The sequence below is a fragment of the Rana temporaria genome, chromosome 12, assembly GCF_905171775.1.
Source record: "Rana temporaria chromosome 12, aRanTem1.1, whole genome shotgun sequence".
In the NCBI taxonomy this organism is placed as follows: Eukaryota; Metazoa; Chordata; class Amphibia; order Anura; family Ranidae; genus Rana; species Rana temporaria.
In genome coordinates this window covers 104,545,178-104,572,074 of record NC_053500.1, presented here as the reverse complement: position 1 = coordinate 104,572,074, position 26,897 = coordinate 104,545,178, and the positions used below count along the sequence as shown (strand labels likewise).

The window sequence follows — 26,897 nt, the reverse complement described above, 5'->3', positions numbered from 1 at the left end:
GGGGTTGTGCTGAAAGCATCCTAGATAGGCCATCTCCCGCATGGTGACAAAGGCGACCGTCGGCCCGGCTGCTGTGACTCAGCCCTATAGACTGGTCATATGCGTGCTCTGGAGCGTATAGCTCACTGCCCGTAGAGCGACGGGCCTGTCGTGGATGACCCAGTGCATAGCTATGGTCGATGTCTGAAACTGGGGGGGGGATTACAAGGATCTGGGATCCAGCCTGTCGCTCAGTCGTCAGTTGAGCAATTAACACAAGAAACAAAAATAATAATTTGAAATAAGCCTCCAGGCCCGAAGGGAGCCATGTCTTCTCCTTAACTAGGCAGAAAAAAAACTGAGCTGCTTGGTGCAGGCCGAGGGGATATAGCCAGTAGAGAGCAATAATTCTAGCACCAGACCTCATGTGTAACTTCAAACTGATAACCTTTAAAGGCTTTTAAATGATCGCTTAGAGAGATTTAAGTACTGTAATTTGGTGCCGTTCCACAAGCATACGCAGTTTTAAAAGACATGGATGATCGAGTTTGGGGTGGAGGAACTTGACTGGCCTGCACAGAGTCCTGACATCAACCCGATAGAACACCTTTGGGATGAAATAGAGCAGACCGAAAGCCAGACCTCCTCGTCCACATTAGCGCCTGACCTCACAAATGCTCTTCTGGAAGAATGGTCAAACATTCCCATAGACACACTCCTAAACCTTATGGACAGTCTTCTCAGAATATTTGAAGCTGTTAAAGCTGCAAAGGGTGGGCCAACTCAATATTGAACCTGGGATGCCATTAAAGTTCAGTTGTGTGCAAAGGCAGATGTCCAAATAGTGTGTTTAAAGAAAAGGCCCTAGAGAATGAAATGGTGAGTAAAACCTAAAAGGTGAGGTTACATTGAGTAAATAGGTGTGTGTGTGTGTGTGTGTGTGTACCCCAAGTAATCCCCAAACTAAACCCTAGTTAAAGTACTTAAAAATTATTTAATCCGCTCTGTAAATAGATTATATATAATGCCCAGTGTGTCTTTATCCAACATTGTAGAAAATACCTTATTGTTCACATAACCTGCCGGAGTTCTTCCCTGCTGTGAGCATTGCTGAGGGAGATGCCGAGATCCCCACTGACGTCAGCATGGAGGACAAGCGGAGACCTCAGGCAGGTCACATGAGCGCCCAGAGGCGCTGTAAATAAGGTATTTTCTACAATAATGTTACATAAAAGTCACACACTGGGCATTATATAATCATTTTACAGCGTGGATTACATGATTTTACAAGGACTTTAGGGCTAACTTTCAGGGTAGGGCTTATATTGCAGCCCTCCTAGAAAAATCGAGACGGTTATTTTCGGGGGGAAACATGGTATGAGTTTAAACAAGGTAGTAAGAGGGCAAAAAAAAAAAAAAAAAAAAAGTGAAGAGCCCACTGACTCAGTGGTCTGCTCATAACAGAAAAAGCTACCCACCAGGTTACCAGGAAAAACAAAATACCACGTGGAAGGCACGCCAGACTCAAAAGTGTCCAAATTTATTGTGTGTAAAGACATCCAGTGTGCTTCAGGGGTCAAAGAAACTCTCCCTTCATCAGGGCTACGACAAAACCTAATAAAATGCAAGCTTCATTGTGACCGATAAATTCATGAGCCTAACCTTCATAAATATTATAGATCATTATAGAACACCATGACATTTTACAATTGTTAGGCTCACAATGTTATCAGTTACAATTATATTTAAAATTAGATTATGTTTTATTGTAGCCCTAAAGGGGGCGTTTCTTTGACACCCCCAAAACACGTTGGCTGTCTTAACACGGTATTAAAACATTTTGGACTTTGGTCTGGCACTCCTTCCGCAAATGCAGGTCCATCTTTTTTCTGATAACTTTCAGGCGATTGGACACTGGCAAAGCTTTTGGAAATGCGTGCGCCCCCCCCCTTATTGGGCATACCCCTATAACCCTACCCCACTCTGGACACCTCAGTTTTTTTTTCAGCAAGCAAAGCAAAAGTAATACAGGCGCAGAGGGATGTGTGGCCTGTACAACAAGGTACAGAATTTACATCAGAAATACAGAATACAGGCTGGATATTCCTAGAATCTGGGAGTACTCCAATCAATTAGAAGGGAAGGCAAGCGAAAAAGGGGTTTCTGATTAACTTCATAGGTCCCTTAATGAACGATTAGGAAAAGTGAAACTTTTTTTCTTTATTTAAAAAAAAGGAAAACATTTATAAAATAAAAGCACAGCCATTGGTTCATGATACAGCGCTTTAGAACCAGGTGCATGCCTCTCTAACTGAATAAAAAGGCAGTGTAAACCAGAATAATCCTAAAAACACTGGCCCGGATCCAAGTAGATTTGTGCATTTTTTACGGAGGCGCAGGGCAACGTTGCAAATTTACTGCGCTGCCCTTGATTCACGGAGCAGTAGCTCTGTAAATTGCGTGGGCGCGCCGGCAAAATAGGGGGCGGGAATCATTTAAATTAGGCGCATTCCCGGGCCGAGCGTACAGCGCATGCTCCGTCGGGAAACTTTCGACGTGCATTGCGGCAAATGACGTCGCAAGGACGTCATTTGCTTCTAAGTGAACGTGAATGGCGTCCAGCGCCATTCACGATTCACTTACGCAAACTACGTAACTTTCAAATTTCGCGACGCGGGAACGACGGGTATACGTAACATTGGCTGCCCCTGCTAATAGCAGGGGGCAGCCTTACGCGAAAACCGCCGTACGGAAACGACGTAAATTGCGTACGCAGGGCTCGCGCAACGTTGTGAATCGGCGTTAGTATGCAATTTGCATACTATACGCTGAGCACAACGGGAACGCCACCTAGCGGCCATCGCAAGAATGCAGCCTAAGATATGCGGGCATAAGAGCCTTATGCCGCGCATATCTTAGGCTGCAGTCGGCGTAACGAGGTTCCTGAATCAGGAGCATTCGTTACGCCGGGGCAAGTAAGCAATTGCGCTGTGTAACTTATGGTTACACAGGCGCAATTGCTTCTTGAATCCAGGCCACTGTGTTTACATGACTTTCCCCTATAAATGCCTTTATCCCAAAAAAAAAATTAAAAATAATTTGGGGTTAGACTTCTGGTTATCTTCCTGCAGCTCTGTGCCTACTGCGTGTACCAAGATGTTACAGAGGCTGTAATCGGACATTTGATTTCAAATATACAAAACAAATAAAATAAAAAGCCAGTTATATCACATGGTTTATTTTTATTGCTCAGGGCAAAGAACATGACTCTTATTCCCAACTGGGAGCAAATAGAAAACTCTCAAAAATCCATCAAGTGCCACCTTTAGGTGGTGGCATAAAAGGGCAATGCTCGCAATCAGGGTGACCTTCCACATGCTGACATGGCTTCATTTACTGCATTATGTGTCCTGTAAAAGAATTCACAAGGACTTTGGTAACAGTTAACTTTTTTTTAAATCCCTGTTTAGAACGCCAACTACAAAAAGGAAACTGGAAGCCATTGTAGTGATCCATTCCTCCTGCACTGTAAGAAGACCGTGGAAGAGGGTGGCTATTCCATTTAGATGAAGCTTTTATTGCCTGGATGCCAGACATGGCTTATGGTTCTATGGATGTCAGATCACCCCTGCTGGTCTGTCCATGAATGCCTTTTCTTTTTCCTTCCCACTACATTCATCAGAGTCAGGTTCTCTCCTCTCAAGCCAGTGTTTGAAAGATGGCCATTCCTTCTCTGTTTAGATGATCCAACTCAAGCAGTGTCACTTTCTTCACTTAACGTCCAGCGCAGGTGAACACAATGTAGCTCCAAGGACTGGTTCAACATATAAACTGTTCTATTACAAACAGAGCGGATAAGACTAAGAGTGAGAACTGCTTAAACCTTCCCCACCATCTGTTAAAGTGGCCTACGCAGGCCACAATTCTTCAACGTTTTCCAAGATGCCTCATCCAGCACCTCATATATATTCTTTTCTGTATACAGTATATTTATATATTAAAAAGGAGACGGAAAAGGGAGCTCACTTTCATTCCCCCCTTCCACTTTCTCACCTTTGGAGAAAACAAAAAGCCAGAACCTTTTATTTATAAAATAAAAACAGAAAAAAAAAAAAAGGAAAAAAAAGGAGGCATTCATCACTGCCTCTTCTCCAGCTCCAGATCACTCATAACCAGTCTTATCTTTGTGCATCCATGGCCGTCATGGCTTTCTGTGGGCCCCCTGAAGGCTGGGAGGTAGGGGGCCATGTAGGCTGTGCATGATGGTGGTGGTGGTGGAGAAGTGTGGCGGGAGAGGCTGGGGGAAGCCAAACAGGCTGTTGATTAGGTGGAGAGGAGGCCCAGTGTGGGCTGAAGTTGCCTGGAGGGGAGCAGGCATTTGAGGTGGCTGGACTGCTGCTGTTCTGGAAGCTCTCAGAGGTACGCAGCTTTGAAAACATGGCTAAAGCATCAGGGAAGTTGGGCGGAGTGGCTGGTGTGTTACTTGGTGTACACATCTGCAGAGGAAAAAAAATATATATCAATTAAAAAAAGGACATGCATGCCTGGAATTAGAATAACCAAACAAGTGTAAGTCTCAAGAAACAGATCATTTCAAGTTTTATTCATTGCTCATACATTTTAGAGGGCAAGGTTTCATGCAGACCTGAGGTACAGAGAAAAAGGTCAGTGTGTGCCACAAAATGTGCTGCTTCTGTAAGGGAAGTGGTAAAGGGGAGAAGTACAATTCAGACAAGATTTCTAACGCATTCACTCACAGATTTGCCCCTGCAACAAGATAACCAGAGGAGGGCTGGTTCATCCCAGATACTTTCCAGAGCGTTTAAAAAAAAAAAAAAATAATGCATCCAGAATGCATTTACAGCAATTGCCACATAATCCAATGACCCTAGTACAAAAAGTAAAACCTGCTGTATTTTTTCTTTCTTTTACAAAAGGTTATTTAATAGACAATCCAACATATATGAATGTAAACATCCCTTGTAATAGGAATATGACATGATCGGACCTCTTTACAGCGAGATATGGGGTCAATAAGACCCCACATCTCACCTCTAGGCTGGAAAGCCTAAAATATAAAAAAAAAAAAAAAAAAACACAGCTTCCTAGCCGAAGCGGCGCTGTTTTTTTGAATGCAGAGGCCGGGCCTGACGTCATAACATCGCACCCGGCCTCCGACGATCATAGAGACTCCGGCGACCATCTGGCCCGCCGGAAATCTCTATGGTCAAGAACCGGGGCCCGCGGATATATTGTCCGACTCGCCGATCCCTTAGGTGAGTCGGTAGAAGCACCGGAGGGCGGTGGGGTGCCCTCTCGCCGCCTGTAAGAACGATCAAGCGGTGGAACAGCCGCTATGATCATTCTTATGGTGCAGGGAATCGCCGGCTGAAAACGGCAATATCTGAATGATGCCTGTAGCTGCAGGCATCATTCAGATATAGCACCACAAAGCCGAGGACGTCTTTAGACGTCCAGCCGTCGGCAAGTGGTTAAAATAAAATTGCACATTACTGTAATTCAAGTGGTGTAAATTGCCCTGACTTTAAATGTTAAAGTAAACATTACCCTATGGTTATGGTTCTCTTTTTGTCTCACCATCTCTGGAAGTATGGATAAGCAATTTGCTCATGAACAAGCATCAGTAGAATGTATTACAAAAAGACGACAGCTGCTCCGAATGTGCAAGCCTCATACCTGCACTGGAGAAGTCCGCTTATAGAACTTCTCTGTTGCAGGGATGTGACCGATGCATCAAAAGCCGCCGTGATCATTTTAGAACCATCCATGCAGAATTGGTGATGCGACTGGCACATCAGAAACTTTTCCTTGGCGAAATGATGATGCGTGTTGAGCTCCAGGGATCTAGACAGTACTGTATGTGCTTAGCGAGGAAGTCCATCTTTGAGTAATTTAGACCATTGTATAATGTCATACTATATCAGGGGTACTGAATTAATATCCTCAGGGGTCCGGTCAGTAATTTTTTTCTTCCAGCGGAGGTCCGAGTGTCATATTGGTACTATGACTCAGATCCTTCACATCACATGCTCCTGTGCACGTCACCGTCCCCCACTCCCCCCCACCTTGCGGGCCCAAACATCCTGGTCCTTATGGTAAAATGCAGGGTTCTACTGTGCAGGCAACTGTTAGCGTGAGGTCAAGAAACTGGTGTGGCGGTGCCCATTTATGTGGGGGGGGGGGGGGGGGGGGGAAGAGGACACTCAAGCAACTATTTACCAAGGCAGCGGTCCCGATAGGACTGTTAATGGGTCCGGATCCGGACCACGGTCCGCCATTTAGTGATGCCTGTACTATATGGTTTGTATTTACAGCACAGCAGTAAACCAGCCACCTGAAACCCTGGATTATAGGAGAGCTGGTTTCTGTTGATTTGTGTTGGAAAGTGCAAGCTCCAGGGGTTAGCAATGTTTCAAAACTTACTACAGGTCAGGTGTGCTCTGTGCACATTCACCAATGTTTGTTCTAGGTCAGGGACTAACTAGTCAGTGAAGGATAATAAAACCGCATGCATCTCATATTTTTGCTCTCTAGCAATTCCTAGGCAGCAGCTGTGAAAACTCGGCCGTAAAGACCGACAATTCAACTACCGTCTAAAGTCGTATTTCCTATATGATTTTTCACAGCTGTTATCTGGGTATAAATGGAGAGCTGTGACATGACAGAGGGAGCAATAAAGAACTTCCAACAGTCTCTGAACAGAGGTAGTGTTAGATGGGATTGCAGTTGAAATTTTCTGGGCAAACAGCCCACATTTTGGATGATTCCTGCTCTGGAAATCCACAGTATTGTCCAAAGACCCCCATAGGGGTACAGCTGTCAAAAAAGCCATGTTCTTTGCAAAATGACACACAGGTTGACATGACTAATGAGACCTTATTCCCTCTTGCCAAGTACTGGGCAGGGTTTTTTTTTTACATTTAGCCCTGCTGCGGGCAAACAGCAGGGTACAATTTTCATGTCAGTTTTCAGTGCGATTGTCAATAACTAGGCAAGAAATGTGGTCAATCCTCTTCTGCACAAAACTGTGTTCTAGCCACTTCTATGCAAAACTGGTTATGAATCGCATCCCAAGTGAACAGTTATCTCAGAATGCCAAAATACTCTATGCTGTGCAAGCTAAACTGACACAGGACCCTTTTCTGAACAAAAAAAAAAATCGCACAGTATAGATTAGAACATCCTTCATAGAGAGGAGAAGAAGAGAAGGAAAAAAAAAAAAAATAAGCATTTTCAGATGCCATGTGAATCTATGCATTTTGGATCCAATCTGATCCGCATCAGTGTGAACCAAGACTGAGGCTCCATTCACACCTGAGCATTTTAGGATTGCAGCAATTCTGCCCACTAATCTCAAAGCGCACTACAATTGCAAAACGCAGGTTCAGGTGCCACTATTTTCTGCCCTACATGCAGAAAAGTAGCTCATGGAACATTATAGCATGTTGCGGTTTGCACATCTTTTACAATGCATCTTTTGCCGTTTTTTGTTTCACATGGCAAAATGTGTGTTTGCTACCGGTTTGGGGGTGCCATTAACAATGACACTGAAAGCGCAACTAGTTAAATTTCCTTTATACTTACCAAAACTTTGGAATAGGACGACCCACCTATCTATCCAATCAGGCAGGCCTTTGCAGTGCACTACATCAGAGGTGCCCAACTAACAGCCCAGGCCTGTCTGGTAGGATGCTGGGAATGCCATGCAAACATAGCAGCTGCGACAGTTACATTGACAAGCCAGGCAAATGCAAGCATTGAGGGATATCGTGCAAACCTAGTAGATGGGTGCAGAGTGTGTCTGCTATTGAGGTCATCTAATAAACTGCTTCCTGTGTCTTACTGTCTCTCGAGCCAAATCTAAATATCAGGAAGTCATGATGTTTTCTATGAATACAGCAGGGGCTAAGGTAAAGCCTTGTTCTAAAAAGAAAGCTTTTTTTATTTTTAAACACTTCCCGCCCGCCATATAGCAATCTGACGGCTGCAAAGTGGCTTCATCATTATGAGTGGACATCATATGACAACCAGCAGGACAAGCCGCAGGGCGATCAGTGGTGTGGTGTGTTAGTCTGACACACCACATTACCGATGTTGACAAACTTTTCTTTTAAACTTTTCGCTGCCATAGCAATCTTTGCATTTTTTGCACACATTTAAAAAATAAATTTTAGCCCTAAAGATTTAAAACCCCCAAACCTTACATTTATTCTGAAAGCAGACACCCTAGAAAATAAAAATGTGGAAGTTGCAATTTGCTATGTCACATATTACCGCAAAGGTCTAGGAAATGCAAAATTAAAAAAACAAACAAACACGGATACTATGAATAAGACAGGAGGCCTTGCCCCCCCCCCTTTTCCCCTTTGGCGCCTCTAGGGGGCTTCCCCTGGTTCCTACCCGGGGAGCACCCGTCTTTTTTACGCTCCTGGACAGCAGGCGGCGAACTGCGTTGTGGCAGGTTTTTCCAGGATGAGGGCCTGCTCTCCCTGGGGGAACTTTGGGCCCAATATGGGGGGGTTTCCAATGGATAGCTGGAGGCATGGGCAGCTTCATCCCATACGCTCCCCCACATCTGCTACCCCCTTTGAGAAGCTCTGTATGTCCTCTTCCCCCGTCCCCCATGCTATATCTGTACTTTATGGCCTATTGCAGGACCGGGGTCCCCTTGGGAGGCCTGCTTATGTCCGGGAGTGGGAGAGAGACCTGCAGCATACGTTAACTGATAACCAGCTCAGCCAGTTATACCGTCTCACACATTCTAGTTCAGTTGATACGAAAATGCAGGAAAACGGGTACAAGGTTTTGACCAGATTTACCCGATGACCTTGGACACTTGTTGGCGGGAATGCGGCCACAAGGGGCACTTTTCTACATATCTGGTGGGAATGCCCTAAGTTGCGCTCTTTTTGGCTGGATGTTAGGTCTCAAATCAACTCTATCCTTGATATAGACCTGCCAGACGCCCCGATGAGCTTCCTCTTACATGTTCCCGCCATCCCCCTTGGCCTGTACCGGAAATCAGTGCTACCGCACCTCCTGAATGCGGCTAGAAGACTGATTCCTATTTTTTGGAAAACCAGCCGGGTCCCGTCCCGCTCGGACTGGATTCGGATGGTAAATAATGTCAGGTCGGCGGAGGAGTGGATGGCGAAGCATAAGGATGAATACGACAAATGGTACGGGATCTGGGCTACCTGGATACGCTATGTGGGGGAGGAGGGGGATGCAGCTATATCTTCCCCACCTCAATTCCAGGGGGATGGAGGGCAGTGACAGGGTCATCTCTTCCCTCCCTTTCGTCTTCCTCACGGAACCTCCGTACATGTGACCATATCTACTGATGGACTGGCCTGATGCTTCTTAGTACACCCCTTTTTTTTTTTTTTTTTGTTACTTGTCTCTTATGTTTTTAGTTTCGCTTGCCTGTCTGAACCAAGGTGATTCACTTATTTTGGCCCCTTACACATAGCGGACTGACTAAGGGCAACTTCAAGTTGTTTTGGTTTATATGTATGTCTAACTTTGAAACTGTAACCTCCGTCCTTACTACTTAGTCTGCAAGGTGTCCAAGTGGGCCCTTTGTTCCTTTGCATTTCCTGAATATATGGCTGGGCGGCATTGTATGTTCCCTTTTCGTCCTTTTACTTTTTTTTTTCTGCTGTTATATACACTGGAAAAAAAATTATTTACGAATAAATAAAGATTATATAAAAAAACAAAAACAAAAAAACACACACACCACACACTAAAAGAGAATTTTAGGGCAAACAAATGCAATGACCCAAATTTATGGTAAAATATAAAAGGACGACGTTGCGCCGAGTAAATACCCAACATGCCAAACCTTAAATTTGTGCGTGCGCCTGTGAAATGGCGACAATCTTCAGTACCCTATATTTTCTATAGGCATCAGGTTAGTGTTACAATTATTGCTCTCACTCCAGTGAGCACGGCAAAAATGTATCGCGGTCACGCTTAGGTACCCCCGACACGTGCGTTTATATTAGTACGCGAGTATATGTGGAGGTGCGGGGGAGTTTGTGCTTGGGTGCAACCTAAATTTTTGCAGCCATTGGATTGTGCGAGATACCCCCCGCAGTCAGGTCCGTACAACGAAGAAGTTAAAAGGGGAAGGGAAAGAGGAAAAAACAAACAAAAGAACAAACCACACTCAAACACAGCTCCAGTGTATGTACCTTTTCTTAACCACTTGCTGACCACCCTATAGCAGTCTTACTGCCTACAGGGGGTGCGCGTCTACCATTAAAATGTGTTCCACTGTTCTTCCCCAATGAGATGGGGTACATGTGGTACTTGGCATTTTATTCCATGTTGCTAGGTGCTACCCAAGTCTAGTTATGGGGTCTGACCTGTCCTCCCTATCCTCCTGCCATGGCTGATCCGACAACAGCTAGGAAGGAGACAACTGCTTTATAAGTTGTCAGTTTCTGAAAAGTATTCAGAGCAAACAGCAGAACAAAGAATGCAGGAGGTGGTTATGTCAGCTACCTCTCCCTCTGCATTACTCTGGTATTATAAAAGTGCCTAGATTCAAGATAAAATTGCTGTTTAAATCTGTCTCCTTTAGCGGTTATCTGATTTGATGCGGAAGGAGGGGGAGGGAGGTCATACCTCATAGCAAACGTGGGAAAAAAAATTACATGTACTTGGGAAGGTAAAAAAAAAAAAAACCCACACACACACACACACACACACACCATAGTTCTTATTTAACCACTTACAAACTGTACACCATCGATATACGTTGCTACTTTGATGTTAAATTCATTCATTCAGAACGAAATGCAATTTCCACAACTGATGGTCTACTAGGTTCAGATTGTCTAGCTATTCTGAGATCGATAACATTTTCAGATGCCAAGAACATTATAGGGCCCGCTCAGAATGGTTGCCATCATGACTCAATTATTGGTTGAAGCCCCTGGACTAGAGTGGGTTCAGCAGAGTTTGAAGTAGAGCTGCACGATTAATCCTTAAATCTCGATTCAACCCCCTCGCGATCTTAATCCGGCAGTTCCACAATTCACGTAACAAGTGCAAAGCCGTTCTCTGCTCACAGCAAGGCAAGGGGCAAAAAGTTAATTACAACAGGGCCAAGATAAATTGGATCATTTCGTTTCTTTTGGATCAAAAGGCATGAACTTCGGTCTGCAAAGGTGGTCAGTTAAACCAATTAAAGACTAAACCTTTTTCTGACACTTGTTGCTAACAAGTTAAAATCAGATTTTTTTTTGCTAGAAAATTACTTGGAACCCCCAAAACATTATTATACATCAGAGACCCTATAGAAAATAAAATGTCGGTTGTTGCAATATTTTATGTCACACTGTATTCTAAGCAAAAGAAAAGCCAAAATCTTGCAGCTCTAGTTTGAAGAAATTCTTGATCTTTTATATGAAAGCATATAGCCAGTATTTACGATGGAAAAAATGCAGGGCTACTTAAAAAAAAAAAAAAAAAAAAAAAGAAGATTCTCGATTGCTGTAATGCTCTTCAAGTTTTCCTTTATTGGAACAAAGATTGGATAGGTTACACAGTATGGTAGTAAATACTTCCCTACCAGAATACTAGCATACTTTGTCTCTTTCCAACTGAGCCTGAAGGTTTGATTTGTAAACAAACCCACTAGGACCGTCGGTGTGATCACAGGATAATGAAATAGAGTGGCTCCCAAATGTAAGTGTTTTGGGACAATGGTTTTAAAATTAACATAAAATTTTGGTTTTAAAAAACAAATCCATTAACCCCTTAGCGCTGACCGTACGCACATATATGCAGCCTCAGATTTAATGGGATTATACCAGGAAGATGCATCACCCAGTACCATTTTTTAGAGCAGGCGGCTCTTTAGGGATAACAACCGATGTGGCTGTTATCCCAAAGTAGCGGGGGGGGGAACATTTTTTTTTAAGTGACAATAATGCGCCCACATCTGTAAACGGTGTTCAAATCACACGTGAGGCATAGACATGATCGTTAGAGCGAGCGCAATAATTCTAGCAAAAGACCCCTAACTTAAATATTTTTTTAAAGCATCGGCTATAGAATTTTTTTTAGGTACCGTAGTTTGTCGCCATTCCAGGAGTGTGCGCAATATCAAAGCATGACATGTTGTTGGGCATCGATTTACTCAGTGTAACATCTTTCACATTATACAAAAATAAAAAATTGGGCCAACTTTACTGTTTATTTATTTATTTTATTCATAAAAGTGTATTTTTTTCCCCAAAAAGTGCATTTGAAAGACCGCTGCGCAAATACCATGACAAAATATTGCAACGATTACCATTTTATTCTCTAGGGTCTCTGAAAAAAATAAAAAAAGAAAAAAAATATTATATATTATATTAATATATATATATATATATATATATATATATACATATATACACACACACACACACACACACACACACACACACACACACACACACACATGGCCTACTTAAAGAATTGTATATCTCCAACCTTTTAGAGTTCTATACCGAAATGTTTGAAACTGCCACTATCAAGTGAAAACACGAATTCATTGGACAAGTCCACCTTCTGCCATTGCTCCGTGCTCCAGTTTTGATGCTCAAATGCCCATTGAAGGCATATATATTTTAAAAATGCAATAAAACCATCCCCTATTTTGTAAACGCTATAAATTTTGCGCAAATCGATAATTGTGATTTTTTTTTACCAAAAATATGTAGAAGAATACGTATCGGCCTAAACTGAGGAAAAAAAAAAGTTTTATATATTTGTGGGGGGATATTTATTATAGCAAAAAAGTAAAAAAATTGTGAATTTTTTCAAAAGTGTCGCTCTATTTTTGTTTATAGTGCAAAAAATAAAAACCAGCAGAGGTGATCAAATACCACCAAAAGAAAGCTCTATTTGTGGGGAAAAAAGGACGCCAATTTTGTTTGGGAGCCACGTCGCACGACCGCGCAATTGTCAGTTAATGTGACGCATTGCCGAATCGCAAAAAGGGGCAAGGTCGGTAACCTGCATAATGGTTGGGGTCTTAAAAGGGTCACTAAAGGAAAACATTTTTTTTGCTGAAATGACTGTTTGAGTATAGAGACATAAAAGTTAACTGATTGCTTTTAAAAATGATTAAAAATTGAATTTAATCCATCATATAATGTGCCTCTAGTTTCACTTTCAATTTTAAAGGATATACATGAAGTTCCGGGTGAGAGGTGAGTCGGGAAGACTCACAGAACAAAAACAAACAAATCCAGGGCAGTGTTTTGCTTTTAAAATGAATCTGATTGGTTCCGAGGAGTTTTAGACACACAGTAATGACAGCTTAGACCAGTGTTTCTCAACTCCAGTCCTCGAGGCGCCGCAACAGGTCATGTTTTCATGATTTCCCTCAGATGAAACGGCTGTGGTAACTGCTAAGGCAGTGAAACTGATCAAATCACCTGTGTAAAATAATGGAAAGCCTGAAAACATGACCTGTTGGGGCGCCTCGAGGACTGGAGTTGAGAAACACTGGCTTAGACCACCGTGAAAATCTCCCACTATGATGGTTATAAGGAAACAGGCAACGTGGAGATCACAGCAGAATTACAGCAACTTCAAAGCAAAAACGAACAATGAGGACATGAAACCAGGACTGCAGTAAGGTAAAGGAAGCTATTTAGCTAAAAAAAAAAAAAAAAATTCCTTTAGTGACCCTTTAAGTGGTTAAATAAAATCCATAAAAAAAAAAAAAAAAAAAAAAAAAACACACCACACTCCATACATTCACTATACAGCCCTCCCTCAATGGTTCCTCATTGAAAGAAATTAACCACTTGCCCTCCCAGAGATGTTAACCCTCTTCATGACCAGGCCATTTTTTGCAATACAGCATTGTGTTACTTTGACAATTGCGTGGTCTTGTAACACAAAATGTATGTGCCCCCCCTACACACAAAGCTTTCTTTTGGTGGGATTTGATCACTTCTTTGTTTTTTTATTCTTTTGTGCAAAACAAAAAAAAAATCCTTTCATCACGCAAAATTGCATAAAACAAGTGTATTTATTAAGTATTAGTAGCCCACTCACAAAATAATCGTCTTGTACAATGCAGTAAAACCGAATAGCAGATAAGAAAAATATGAGGCTCCCCTCACTGCTACTATCGGGTAATTGGGACACCGGAAGTGACGTCACAGACTCCTTCCGGCGCGTTGCATCACAGATCACGTGACTTCAAGTCATCGCGCAAAATTGCATAAAACAAGTGAAGTATTAGTAGCTCACTCACAACTGTACAAGACGATTATTTTGTGAGTGGGTTACTAATATTTAATAAATCCACTTGTTTTTTTTATGCAATTTTGCGCGGTGAAAGTTATTTTTCTGCTCCGAGTCACTCCAGAGAACGGCTGGTGTTTTTCACCAAAGAATGTCCTGAAGAGACCCAATCCAGCAGCATATCCTTGTCAGGAACATCTAAGATTTGATATCTTGAGGGCACGACTAGACCCAGTGGGGTCGCTCCTTGAGGTGAGCAGGCAATTCACCTGTTGGTGGAGGCGGTGTCACTCATCACTAAAAAGAAGCTATATAAAATGATAAAACACACACACACACACACACACACACACACACACACACACACACACACACCAAATTTTCAAGCCCAAAAAATAAAAAAAGAATAAAAAAAAAAAAAAACAAAGGACCTTTTTATTCGATTTTTTTTTTTACTTCACGGTTGAGGTGTATGTACATTGGAATAGTTTATAGGATTTATTTTGGAATAAGCACACCATTCTTCAAATTATATAGTCATTGTAGTGCAAGATCAACAAAGTTCACTCTGGAACTGATCTCCATCGATACCACAAAAAATATCATTGGTGCTTTGCGGAACAGCACATCGCCCAATGATATCATCCCCACCAAACTGCTGAAGGAATGTGCCGACATCCTGGCACCACCCATCACACAGCTTATAAACCAGTCATTTAAGGAAGGCACAGTGCCATCCCTGTTGAAAGAGGGCACAATCCAGCCCATCTTGAAAAAACCTAACCTGGATCCCAAGGACCCAACTCACCGCCGTCCCATAACAGGCCTAAATGTTCTCTCCAAGATAATGGAGAAAGTAGTGGTACAACAGCTGCAACAGCATCTAGATACCCACAATCTACTGGATCCATTACAATCAGGCTTCCGTCCCGGACACGGGACAGAAACGGCCTTACTCAAAATATGGGACGATGCCCTCGAGGCCGCAGACGAAGGAGAATCTTGTCTCCTGGTTCTGCTGGACCTAAGCGCAGCCTTTGACACGGTAGACCACAAACTGTTACTGATGCGACTAGCCAAGGTAGCAGAAGTCGCAGAAGGTGATTTACCATGGTTTTCTTCCTTTCTTGAAAACCGATCACAAACAGTTAAATTGGGTTCTTTCACGTCGGAAAAGCGCACGGTGTCATGTGGAGTCCCCCAAGGATCCCCCCTGTCACCGGTGCTTTTCAACATCTATCTTCGCCCTCTCTTCGATATTATCAGTAGCCAAGAACTACTCTATCACTCTTATGCAGACGATACGCAACTGTATTTTCGCATCTGCAACAAAAAGAATCATCATCCCAGTTTAGAGAAATGTCTCTCTTTGATAGAAAACTGGATGACAAAGAGTTATCTTAAACTCAACAGTTCAAAAACAGAACTCCTTATGTTTCACGCCAGCCGAAAGAGTCAACTGGCAACAACCTGGACACCCCCGCCCATTCTGGGCCAAATCATCACCCCTAGCTCCAAAGTCAAAAGTCTCGGGGTCATCTTCGACACCTTCATGACAATGGACGCACAAATAGGGTCAGTAGTCAGCGGAGCGCACCATCTGTTGCGCCTACTACGCAGACTTATTCCATTTATCCCCAAAGAAGACGTAGCAGTCGTGGTGGGAACAATCGTGAATTCCAGACTGGACTATGCTAACGCCCTTTACCTCGGGCTCCCAAAGTACCAAATCGCTCGTCTGCAAGTCGTACAGAATACGGCCGCCAGACTGGTGACTGGAAAAAAACATGGGAATCAATCTCACCTTCGTTGAGAACCCTTCACTGGCTGCCAGTAAAAGACAGAATTGCATTTAAAGCACTCTGCCTGACACATAAGTGCATCCATGGGAAGGCTCCGCAATATCTTTGCGACAAGATAGAACCTCACAATTCGAATCGCGTTCTGCGATCCACCGACCAAAATCTGGTCAGGGTACCAAAAACCAAATACAAGTCCAAAGGAGAAAGAAGGTTTGCTTTTCAAGGTCCTAGACTATGGAACGCTTTACCAACCAGCATTCGGTTGGAGGAAAACCACCTGACTTTCAGAAGACGGATCAAAACTCTGCTCTTTTGATGTCATGAGACACGAACAACTAGCGCCCAGAAGCGATTCAGTTCGCATGCGCCGCGCTTTATAAGTTTTTCATTCATTCATTCATTCATTCATTCAAGATCACTTTTAAATGGTGCAGCTGTTCTGGTTGTTTCAAACACGTTTTATCCTCTAGCACATATAGCAGCGCTTTAGTAATTCACATAATGTCATAGAAGACCTAGTGCTTACCGCCCAAAACAGAAAAGAATATACTAAAACATGGTCATATTGGGACATGTTTGTATATTCAGAGGAAGGGCAAGTCCCTCTTGGAGAGCTGCCTCCCATCACCCTGGTTCATAGAAAGCAGCTTGCTATGAAGGTGCCCGAGCCAAGTCACAGCTCCCTGTTTCCATCCAAACACTGAGCCCCAGTTGGGCCCACTCCCTCTCTCCCCCGATTGGCTAAATGACTGATTGACAGCAGTTGGAGCCAATGGTAACGCTGCTGTGTCTGTCAATCAGGAGGAGATTTCCGGACAGGTAAGGAACTTAAGAACATCGTTGGAGAGAGATGGGGCTCAGGTAAGTATTAGGGGGGCTGCTGTACACAAGGGGCCAAATTCTCAAAAACTCTGCGTAACTTAAATTTCAGCAGTTAAGTTACACTGACTTAAAATTTCTACCTAAGTGCCTGATCGTCAAAGCACTTAGGTAGAAATTACACGCTGTGTAACTTAAGTGCCGCCGTCGTAAGGCGGTCCTCCTCACCTGGGGGCGTTTAAAATTTAAATGAGGCGCGCTCCCGCGCCGGCCGTACTGCGCATGCGTGTGACGTCATTTTCCCGACGTGCAGCGCGCGAACGTAATTAACGCCGGTCGGCTTTGAGAATTTCGACGGGACACTAAAGTTGCGACGGGTGAAAAAAAAAGACGCGCCGGGAAAACAAATAATTATAAAAAAAAATGACAGCGTCGCTCAGCATGCATTCCTGAGAGGGAGAACTCCATGCCAATTTTCAAAGAAAAAAACGGCATGGGTTCCCCCCCAGGAGCATACCAGGCCCTTAGGTCTGGTATGGGTTGTAAGGAGACCCCCCCACGCCGAAAAATTGACGTAGGGGGTCCCCCTACAATCCATACCAGACCCGTATCCAAAGCACGCTACCCGGCCGGTCAGGAATGGGAGTGGGGACGAGCGAGCGTCCCCCCCCCCCTCCTGAGCCGTGCCAGGCCGCATGCCCTCAACATGGGGGGGTTGGGTGCTCTGGGGCAGGGGGGCGCACTGCGGGCCCCCCCCCCCATGTTGATGAGGACAGGACCTCTTCCCGACAACCCTTGCCATTGGTTGTCGGGGTCTGCGGGCGGAGGCTTATCGGAATCTACCGGCCCCCCACCCTAAGTGAATGGATATGGGGTACATCGTACCCCTATCCATTCACCTGGAGGCAAAAAGTAGGTACCCACGTGGTGGGTGCACGTGGGTAGGCACCCACCACGTGGGTACCTACCGGAGCATGATGGGACGGTGATGCCTATATAAATGGGATGCAAGGCGCGCTTCCATCATTACAGCGACAACAGGCGACGAGGCAACATCGGAAGAAAGGAAGAGAAGACCCTGACGCCACAGAAGACCGCGCTGGCTGCCTGTTTGAAATCGAGCTAACACACAAACATAGCAGGCAGCCAGCGCTGAAGAAGAAGGCACCGGAGAGCTGCAGAAGAACCGGGGTTCGCCGAGTCAAGAGCGGAAGAGGGGAGAAGATGGAAGAAGACCCCCGGAGTCCGGAGAAGACCCCCGGAGAGTGGAAGAAGAAGCCCCCCCTGGTAATTGAGCTAATAACGAAGACAGGGGGGGCATCCGGAGCAGAATAATAAAATATTTTAAAAAGCCTTGTGTTGTGTGTTTACTACATTTTACTTTTTGCCTCCAGGTGAATGGATAGGGGTACGATGTACCCCATATCCATTCACTTAGGGTGGGGGGCCGGTATCTGGGGGCCCCCTTATTTGAGGGGACTCCCAGATTCCGATAAGCCTCCGCCCGCAGACCCCGACAACCAATGGCAAGGGTTGTCGGGAAGAGGTCCTGTCCTCATCGACATGGGGACAGGGTGCTCTGGGGTGGGGGGGCCCGCAGTGCGCCCCCCTGCCCCAGAGCACCCAACCCCCCCATGTTGAGGGCATGCGGCCTGGCACGGCTCAGGAGGGGGGGGGGGGACGCTCGCTCGTCCCCATTCCTGACCGGCCGGGTAGCGTGCTTTGGATACGGGTCTGGTATGGATTGTAGGGGGACCCCCTACGTCAACTTTTCGGCGTGGGGGGGTCTCCTTACAACCCATACCAGACCTAAGGGCCTGGTATGCTCCTGGGGGGGAACCCATGCCGGTTTTGAATTTAAAAATTGCCGTGGAGTTCTCCCTCAGGAATGCATACCAAATGCCGTCGCTGGAATGGGCCTTTACAAGGTTTGGCTAACTTTCCACATTGTAAAACCAGCCCTAATTTTGCGCCGGCAAATTCGGAACTTACGCAGAAATCAAAGTGCTGAAATGCTTTGAAAATCTGCTTAAGTCCTCATTTGCATACGCAAAGCTGGATTTCAATGAGAAATGCCCCCAGTGGCGGATGCGGTACTGCATCCTAAAATCTGACCGTGTAAGTGTCTTACACATGTCAGATTTTCTGCCTAACTTTGGAAAAAGCCTTTTGAGAATCGTTTCCAAAGTTAGGCACAGGGATACGCAGGCTGAACAGCAGTTAAGTCTGCGTATCTCTTTTGAGAATTTGGCCTAAGGTTTTTTTTTTTTTTTTTTTTTTTTTAATGCATTAGGATAAAAAACAAAAACAAAAAAACCTGACTTTACAACCACTTCACACTGGGGCATTTTACAGGCGCTTTAGCATATTAAAAAAAAAAAAAAAAAAATGTTAAACGCAATCCCAATGTGAAAGCCCGAGTGCTTTCACACTAAAGTGCCTGAAAAACGCCCCAGTGTGAAAGGGGTCTTAGCGTTAAAAAAAAAAGCGCCTGTAAAAGCTGCATCTGCAAACCCAATGTGAAAGCCCGAGTGCTTTCACACTGAGGCGCTGCGCTGACAGGGCATCAGAAAAAAGTCCTGCAAGCAGCTTTGCAGCGCTTTAGGAGCGTTGAATTCACGGCTCCTAAAGGCCCCTTCCCATTGAGGGAGCTTCTTTTTTTTTTTTTTAAATGCCTGAAAAACGCCCCAGTGTGAAAGGGGTCATAGCGGCGCTTTACCAGTGTTTTTCGGGCACTGGCAGTGTGAAAGGGCTCTGAAAGCACTCAGGCTTTCACATTGAGATTGCAGATGAGGCTTCTTTCAGGCGCTTTACATGTTTTTTTTTTTTCTACGCCAAAGTGCCTGAAAAACGCCCCAGTGTGAAAGGGGTCCAAGTAAACAAACCTGCAGAACCTATCTTGTTTGTGTCTCAGGGACTGCCTGTACTGTAAACTACTGGCAAGATTTGAAATGTTATTATTAATCAAGTTCTTGTCTAAGGTTACATTTACTCCAATGCTAGTTTGGGAAAGAATGGATTAATGACTTGTTTTTAGAGACTATGTAGGTGCAAAGGCCATGGAAAACGATGCCTGTAAACACAAGAAAAGCCAATCAATCAAAGGTCACTGATCAGACACAGGAGGAAGCATGATCACAGCTTCCCACTTGTACTACACACCCTGGCTGCTCTGTTCCAAGCAAGAAGTGAGGTGTGCGCGGTTTTTATTTATTTTTCTTGTAAACCAAAGTGCTTTCAGTTTGTAATATTTGCTGTGGGTGCCTCCCTGCCAAAGGAAATGAACTAAACACCAAAAACCAATTCCCCATACAGAGTGACATAGCTTCCTGTTTCTAAGTAAAAGAAAGCACGTGCAGTACAGCAATGTTTTCCAAACCAATCCAATGTCACGTTTTCCACTACACCTGGTGAGCTATGCAAGAATCAGCTTCACTACTAATCTGACCAATACAGCCTTACAAAAATAAAAATGGTTTAATTGTAATATTCTGTTGTATAGTTTGTAATTGTATGTAACACAGGGGACAGGCCTATTTACATGCAGTGCCTTCCTGATTATATTCACAATGCAACTCTCAAGCAGTGTAAAAACAACTCACTCCCTGTGTGGCAGATCTTTTATTAATTATTGTTGTTAAAGCGGGAGTTCACCCAATGTTTTTTTTTTCTATTTTCCCCTTAGCTTCCTGCTCGTTTTGTCTAGGGGAATCGGCTATTTGTTTTAAAATATGATCCGTACTTACCCGTTTTCGAGATGCATCTTCTCCGTCGCTTCCGGGTATGGGACTTCGGGAGCAGGCGTTCCTTCTTGATTGACAGTCTTCCGAGAGGCTTCCGACGGTCGCATCCATCGCGTCACTCGTAGCCGAAAGAAGCCGAACGTCGGTGCGGCTCTATACTGCGCCTGCGCACCGACGTTCGGCTTCTTTCGGAAAATCGTGACGCGATGGATGCGACCGTCGGAAGCCTCTCGGAAGACTGTCAATCAATAAGGAACGCCCAGTCCCGCAGCCCATACCCGGAAGCGACGGAGAAGATGCATCTCGTAAACGGTAAGTACAGGTCATATTTTAAAACAACTAGCCGATTCCCCTAGACAAAACGAGCATGAAGCTAAGGGGAAAATGTGTTCGCTATGGGTGAACCTCCGCTTTAAAGCAAGGAGGTACAGCATCTGAAATATAGAGCTCCATGTACGATTAATCATATAAAAAAAAAAAAAATCCGATCTCGATCCAACCCCCCCCCCCCCCTCACGATCTTAATCTAGCAATTCAGTACAGAGCCATTCTCTACTCACAGCCGACAGCTCAAAGTTTATCACAACATTGCTCAGAGCCGAGATAAAAATAAACAATCATTTAGTTCTTTTAGATCAAAAGGGATGATTTTTGGTCTGTAAATGAGGGCAGTTTAACCACTTAAAGAGGAAGTAAACAGTGCCTCTTTTTGTCACATGCAAAGTAAAGGCACAAAGTGCTAGTATGCATCGCATGCGATGCATACTAGCACATTATGTGAAACTTGCCTGCAAACAAAGCCCTCGTCATCGTCAAAGCCAAAGCCCTCGTCATCTTTGCCCGTCTTTCTTCAGGGTCCGCAGACTCCGTCTTTGTGATTTGCCAGAGCCGTGTGACACCACTCCCTTGCATCAACGCAGGAGCCGCCGGTCTAGGCACAGGGCCCTTTGTAAACACGGGCGGCCGTTCCATCAAAGTGCATTGCGCGGATGACGTCATTGGCGCAGTACTATACAAAGCCACATACCCGAGTAGAGGTGTACCATCTAAAATTTGATAAGGTGTGGGTTGGTTGAATAATATTTCTACTGCCTCCGATTGATGTTAGCTTAAAATGTTTGTACGGAGGGCAAATTACGGATTAAAAAAAAGTACAGGGTGGGCACCTAGTACAGTTGCTAGAGGTGTTGGGATGTCAAGTTATAAGTGCTATAATTGTTTATGGGAGCTGCATTGTTCACCGGTACATTATAGTGCTAAACAAAACTAAGAAAAATGGAATTGAAATAACAGTCAAAAAGCTAACCCCCAGGGAGCCAGCTGCCACCCAATACCACCAGCCCCCCCCCTCCCCCCATATATTGTACCCCAAGATATGGCTAAGAGAAGCTGTACGCCAGGTGAGCGCAAAAATTAAGAAATGGGACCCCAAAAGGATGCATAACCCCAGCAACCGGAGGTGGAACAGATCTACAGCACAATCCAGGACAGTGCAAGCAAGGATGTAGAATAATAAAATACAAACCCACCATGGCCGATTGGCCTTGTCTAAAAACCAACTTGGTACCCAGATAAAAGTAGAATTAACGTAGGACTAGCCGCTTGTATCAGTCACCAAATTCCAGCGGTCTCATACCTTCTGAAACATCCTAGGACACCCCGATGTAGACAGGTAGCCTTATCACCAATCCCCTTCAATTGCCCAGAGTATAAAGCACTGAACTTTTCCACTGGAAGATTGCTTTTTGGGCATAAAAGACATACAGTATGCTCAACATTGTCCTGTGTGCCACTGTGTTCTCTAGACATTCTGACAAACCCAACAGACATATCTGGATGGTTAACGGAAAAAGCTGTGACACTAGTGATATACTGTGTAATCTCTTGCCAAATGACAAGGCAAAGACAAAACATGGAAATAGTCTGCCAGAGAGAAGGTACCGCTCCAAAACGCAGTCGTGGGGGTCCCATATATGTTCGATAGTCTTCGCTAGCGGCGTATAGTAGATGCAGTGGAGAAATTTATACTGTATTAATCTATCCCTAGCCGAGAGTAGGTGCTAGAACTGGTAGTTACACGTCTTCCCACTCCTCCCCCTGTAACGATCAGCGGTCTTTGATAGCTCAGTTCTCAGTATAGAGGTGGCGGAGGACAGATGCAGGATCCGATCGATGCTACATACACCTAGGTCAGCATTAATGTTTTAATTATCCCAAACTTCTCTTTTAAAGCTACATTCACACTAAACAGAGTTTATCCAAGAAGACTTTTCTAAAAAGCAGCTTGACTTGCGCAATGCAAAGTAATCACGATATTCATACATCATGGATTAGCAACGTTTAGTTGCAGACAGTTTAGCTGCGTTTATGAAAAGTAGTGCGGTGTTCCAAGTCTACTATCTGCAGCTAAACACACATTGCGTTACACACTTACCTTTTTCTTCCTGAAATATTCTCTCTCCCTCTCTCCAAAGAGCTGCAGCTCCGCTCAGGTGACCCCATAGCAAGCCGCTTGCTGTGGGGGCAAGCAACAGGAGGGAGGGGCCAGGAGCACAAAATATGGAGTTACTTACCGGTAACGTCCTTTTCCAGGAGTCTTTCAGGACAGCCACCTTAGAGAGATCCCGGCTCCTCCCCTCTCAGGAAACACCGCCTTCAATCAGAGATTTAAGCCTCATCCTCCCACTGGCCCTTCAGTTTATCACGAGAACCTCCGGCCAACTGGGGAGACACAAGAACACGTCATACAACACAAACATTACAATCTTACCTGACGGTCTTATGTGATGAGTCCTCAGACGTCCAGTACCTGGGTGGGTACCGGTGCTGTCCTGAAAGACTCCTGGAAAAGGACGTTACCGGTAAGTAACTCCATATTTCCCTGGATCATCTTTCAGGACAGCCACCTTAGAGAGGATAAGCGAGCACCTTACCTTAGGGTGGGACTACTGCTTGCAGAACTTTACGACCAAAGGCTTGGTCCTTTGCTGACAGCAGATCCAATCTGTAGTGCTTGACAAACGTGTTGAAGCTGGACCACGTTGCAGCCTTACAAATTTGCTCAGGAGAAGCACCAGCCCATTCCGCCTGTGAAGCTGCAGCCGCTCTAGTGGAATGTGCCCTGATCCCATCTGGGGGGTCTGACCCTCCTAACTCATAAGCTTGAACAATAGCCGATTTAAGCCATCTGGCTATAGTCCGTCTGGACGCCCTGGATCCTTTCTTAGATCCTGAAAATAATACAAAAAGGGACTCTGACTTTCTAAATTGTCTAGTGCATTCTAAGTATTGGAGAATGCACCTCCTAACATCTAAATTATGGAATAAACGTTCCTGTTCCCTCACAGGATTAGAACAAAAAGTGGGTAAGATGATTTCTTGGCTCCTATGAAATCTTGAAGCCACCTTTGGCAAGAAGGCCGGATCGGTTTTGAAAATAACCCTGTCCGGAAAAACTTGAAAATAAGGGGCCCTGATGGAAAGGGCTTCGAGTTCGCTGACTCGTCTTGCCGTGGTAATTGCCACTAAAAACACCGTTTTGAGGGTAATTAGTTTTAAAGAACAAGATTCTAGTGGTTCAAAAGGCTCCTTTGTAAGAGCCTGTAAAACCAAAGAGAGGTTCCAAACTGGAAGGGAAGAGGTTCTAACTGGCCTCTGTCTACTTAGACCCTTGAAGAACCTTGCTATCCAAGGGTCTAACGCTAGCTGTTTTTCTAGAAAGACGCTCAACGCAGAAACTTGTCCTTTCAATGTGCTAAGTGCTAGACCTTTGTCTGCACCTGACTGTAGGAATTCTAGCACTGCCACTGAACTATGAACGTCAAAGGAGCCTTCTGAGCACCATATGTTAAAACGTCTCCACACCTTACAGTAGATGTTTTGAGTTTCTACTTTCCTACAATTTAGGAGAGTCTTAATTAGACGCTCAGAAAAACCCCTGCCCCTCAACAATGACTCCTCAGAAGCCAGGCTGCCAGGTTCCACCTGTCTATGTGAGGGCAGCAGAATGGACCCTGAGAAAGAAGGTCGGTCTGGGCCGGAAGGATCCAAGGAGGTTCTATTGCCAGGTTCCTCAGAATGGAGAACCACGGTCTCCTCGGCCAATAAGGAGCGATCAAGATGAGGATCGTATTCTCCCCTTGCAACTTCCTTAAAACTGCCGGAATCAGGACCGGGAGGGGGGAAGGCATAGCACCTTGAAAATGCCCAATTCTGGGCGAGTGCGTCTATTCCTAGCGCTCCGTCCCATCTGTTTAGGGAGAAGAAAAGCCTTGTCTTGGTATTGTGTTTCGAGGCAAAGAGGTCTATGCATGGTGTTCCCCATCTCTGGACAATCATGTTGAACACCTCCTGTTTTAAGATCCAATTGCCTTCCTTCAGAGTTGTTCGGCTGAGGAAATCCGCTGTCTGGTTCTGATCTCCCTTCAAGTGTGTTGCAGACAGGGACAATATATTGAGTTCGGCCCACTTTAGGATAGCTTCTGCCAGAAGCCATAGGGAGCAACTTCTTGTACCCCCCTGCCTGTTGATGTAGGCTACTGTTGGGAAATTGTCCGAACGGATTCTTACATGTTGTCCCTGAAGTTCCCCCTGAAAGGCTCTGAGCGCTAGTTCTACTGCTCTCAGCTCCCTCCAGTTGGAGGATCTTAGAGCGTCCTCTTTCCTCCAGGTCCCCTGGACCCACTTGGGACCCAAGTATGCTCCCCAACCTGAACCGCTGGCATCTGTTGTGACTGTTCTGGTCACTGGCAGGATCCACTCGAGACCTTGGGACAGATTTGCTCCCTTTCTCCACCACCAGAGTGACCTTTTGACCTGATTTGGGATGGAGATTAAGACATCCAAGGAGGTCTGACTGTGGTCCCAAACCTTCAGAATAAATAACTGAAGAGGACGAAAGTGCAGTCCTGCCCAATGTACTGCCGGAAGTGTGGATGTTAGTAATCCCAATCCTGACATGGCCTCCCTGACTGAAACCTTACTGTTGCTTTGCAACCGCAACATGGTCTTGTCCACCTTTAGGACCTTTTCGGAGGGAAGAAAGACCCTTTGGATCGTTGAGTCCACCACATAACCCAGGAAGGTGACTCTCTGGGCTGGGACTAAACTGGACTTTTCTAGGTTCAGAAGCCATCCCAATTTCTCCAGGATGTCTCTTGCTACCTGAAGATCCTGAACCAACTGATCCGCTGAGGGTGCAAACAGGAGAAGATCGTCTAGATATGCGACTATCGAAAGGCCTTTGAGTCGCAGAAAGGCCAGAACTTCTACCATCACCTTTGTGAAGATTCGGGGAGAAGATGATAGCCCAAAGGGGAGAGCTTTGAACTGCCAATGCATTACCCGATTCCCAGTCCTTACTGCTAGCCTCAGATATTTTTGATGATCCTCGGCTATGGGAATATGCAGATATGCATCCTTTAGATCGATCGATGCCATAAAGCAGTTTGGCGGGAGTAACGCTCTGACCGAATAGATCGAATCCATTCTGAATCTCCTGTACTTGACGGAGACATTCAGAGGCTTCAAATTCAGTATGAGCCTGAATTTCCCTGATGGCTTGCGGACCACAAAGATGTGGGAGTAAAAGCCTCTGTTTGTCTCCGGACCTGGCACCTGGGCAATCACCTCCTGCTCTTCCAATTCCTGTAGAGAAGATAGAAGGGCGGAGGCTTTCTCCCCGCATATTGGTAGGTTGGTAATCAGAAACCTGAGAGGTGGGGGATTTGAGAACTCCAACCTGTAGCTCCGTCTGATGATCCCCAAAACAAATTGATTTGTGGTGATCACCTCCCACTGTGGGAGAAAGGCCCCCAACCTTCCTCCCACCGTTACCGTGTCACTGGGCCTTTTTGGGCTGTTCAGGAGGGCGAAAAATCGCCGCCCCACGCCCTTTCCCTTTAGGTCCCCAGAACTTCTTTTGTTGACCTGCTTTAGGGGTCTCAGATTTCCTCGGAAACTGAAATTTTCTTTTTGGCTGTTGCCCAAATTTTCTTTTAAGGGGAAAAGCCTTCTTTTTATCAGCCGTCCTGTCCAGGACGGCTTCCAGACCAGGCCCAAATAATAAATCTCCGGTAAGCGGTATGCCACAGAGTTTTATCTTAGACGCACTGTCCCCCTGCCATGTCTTAAGCCACAAGGCTCTCCTGGCTGAATTGGTCAGGGCTGAAGATCTGGCGGACATGCGTACTGATTCGGCCGAGGCATCTGCCAGATAGGCCACCCCCTTAAGGAGTGTGGGAAAAGAAGCAAGGATAACATCCTTTTCTGT

At 45.0% G+C, this 26,897-nt stretch overlaps 1 protein-coding gene across 1 annotated transcript in view; it reads right to left on the bottom strand.

Moving 5' to 3' along the window:
* Positions 1-3,201: 3,201 nt before the first annotated feature.
* The window catches only part of UBALD2 (UBA like domain containing 2), a 40,618-nt gene continuing 16,922 nt past the window's right edge, over positions 3,202-26,897 (bottom strand). Inside the window, exon 3 of the mRNA XM_040330061.1 lies at positions 3,202-4,475. Coding sequence (XP_040185995.1) covers positions 4,158-4,475 — 318 coding nt within the window. The 3' untranslated portion in view covers positions 3,202-4,157. The remainder of the gene's footprint in view (positions 4,476-26,897) is intronic.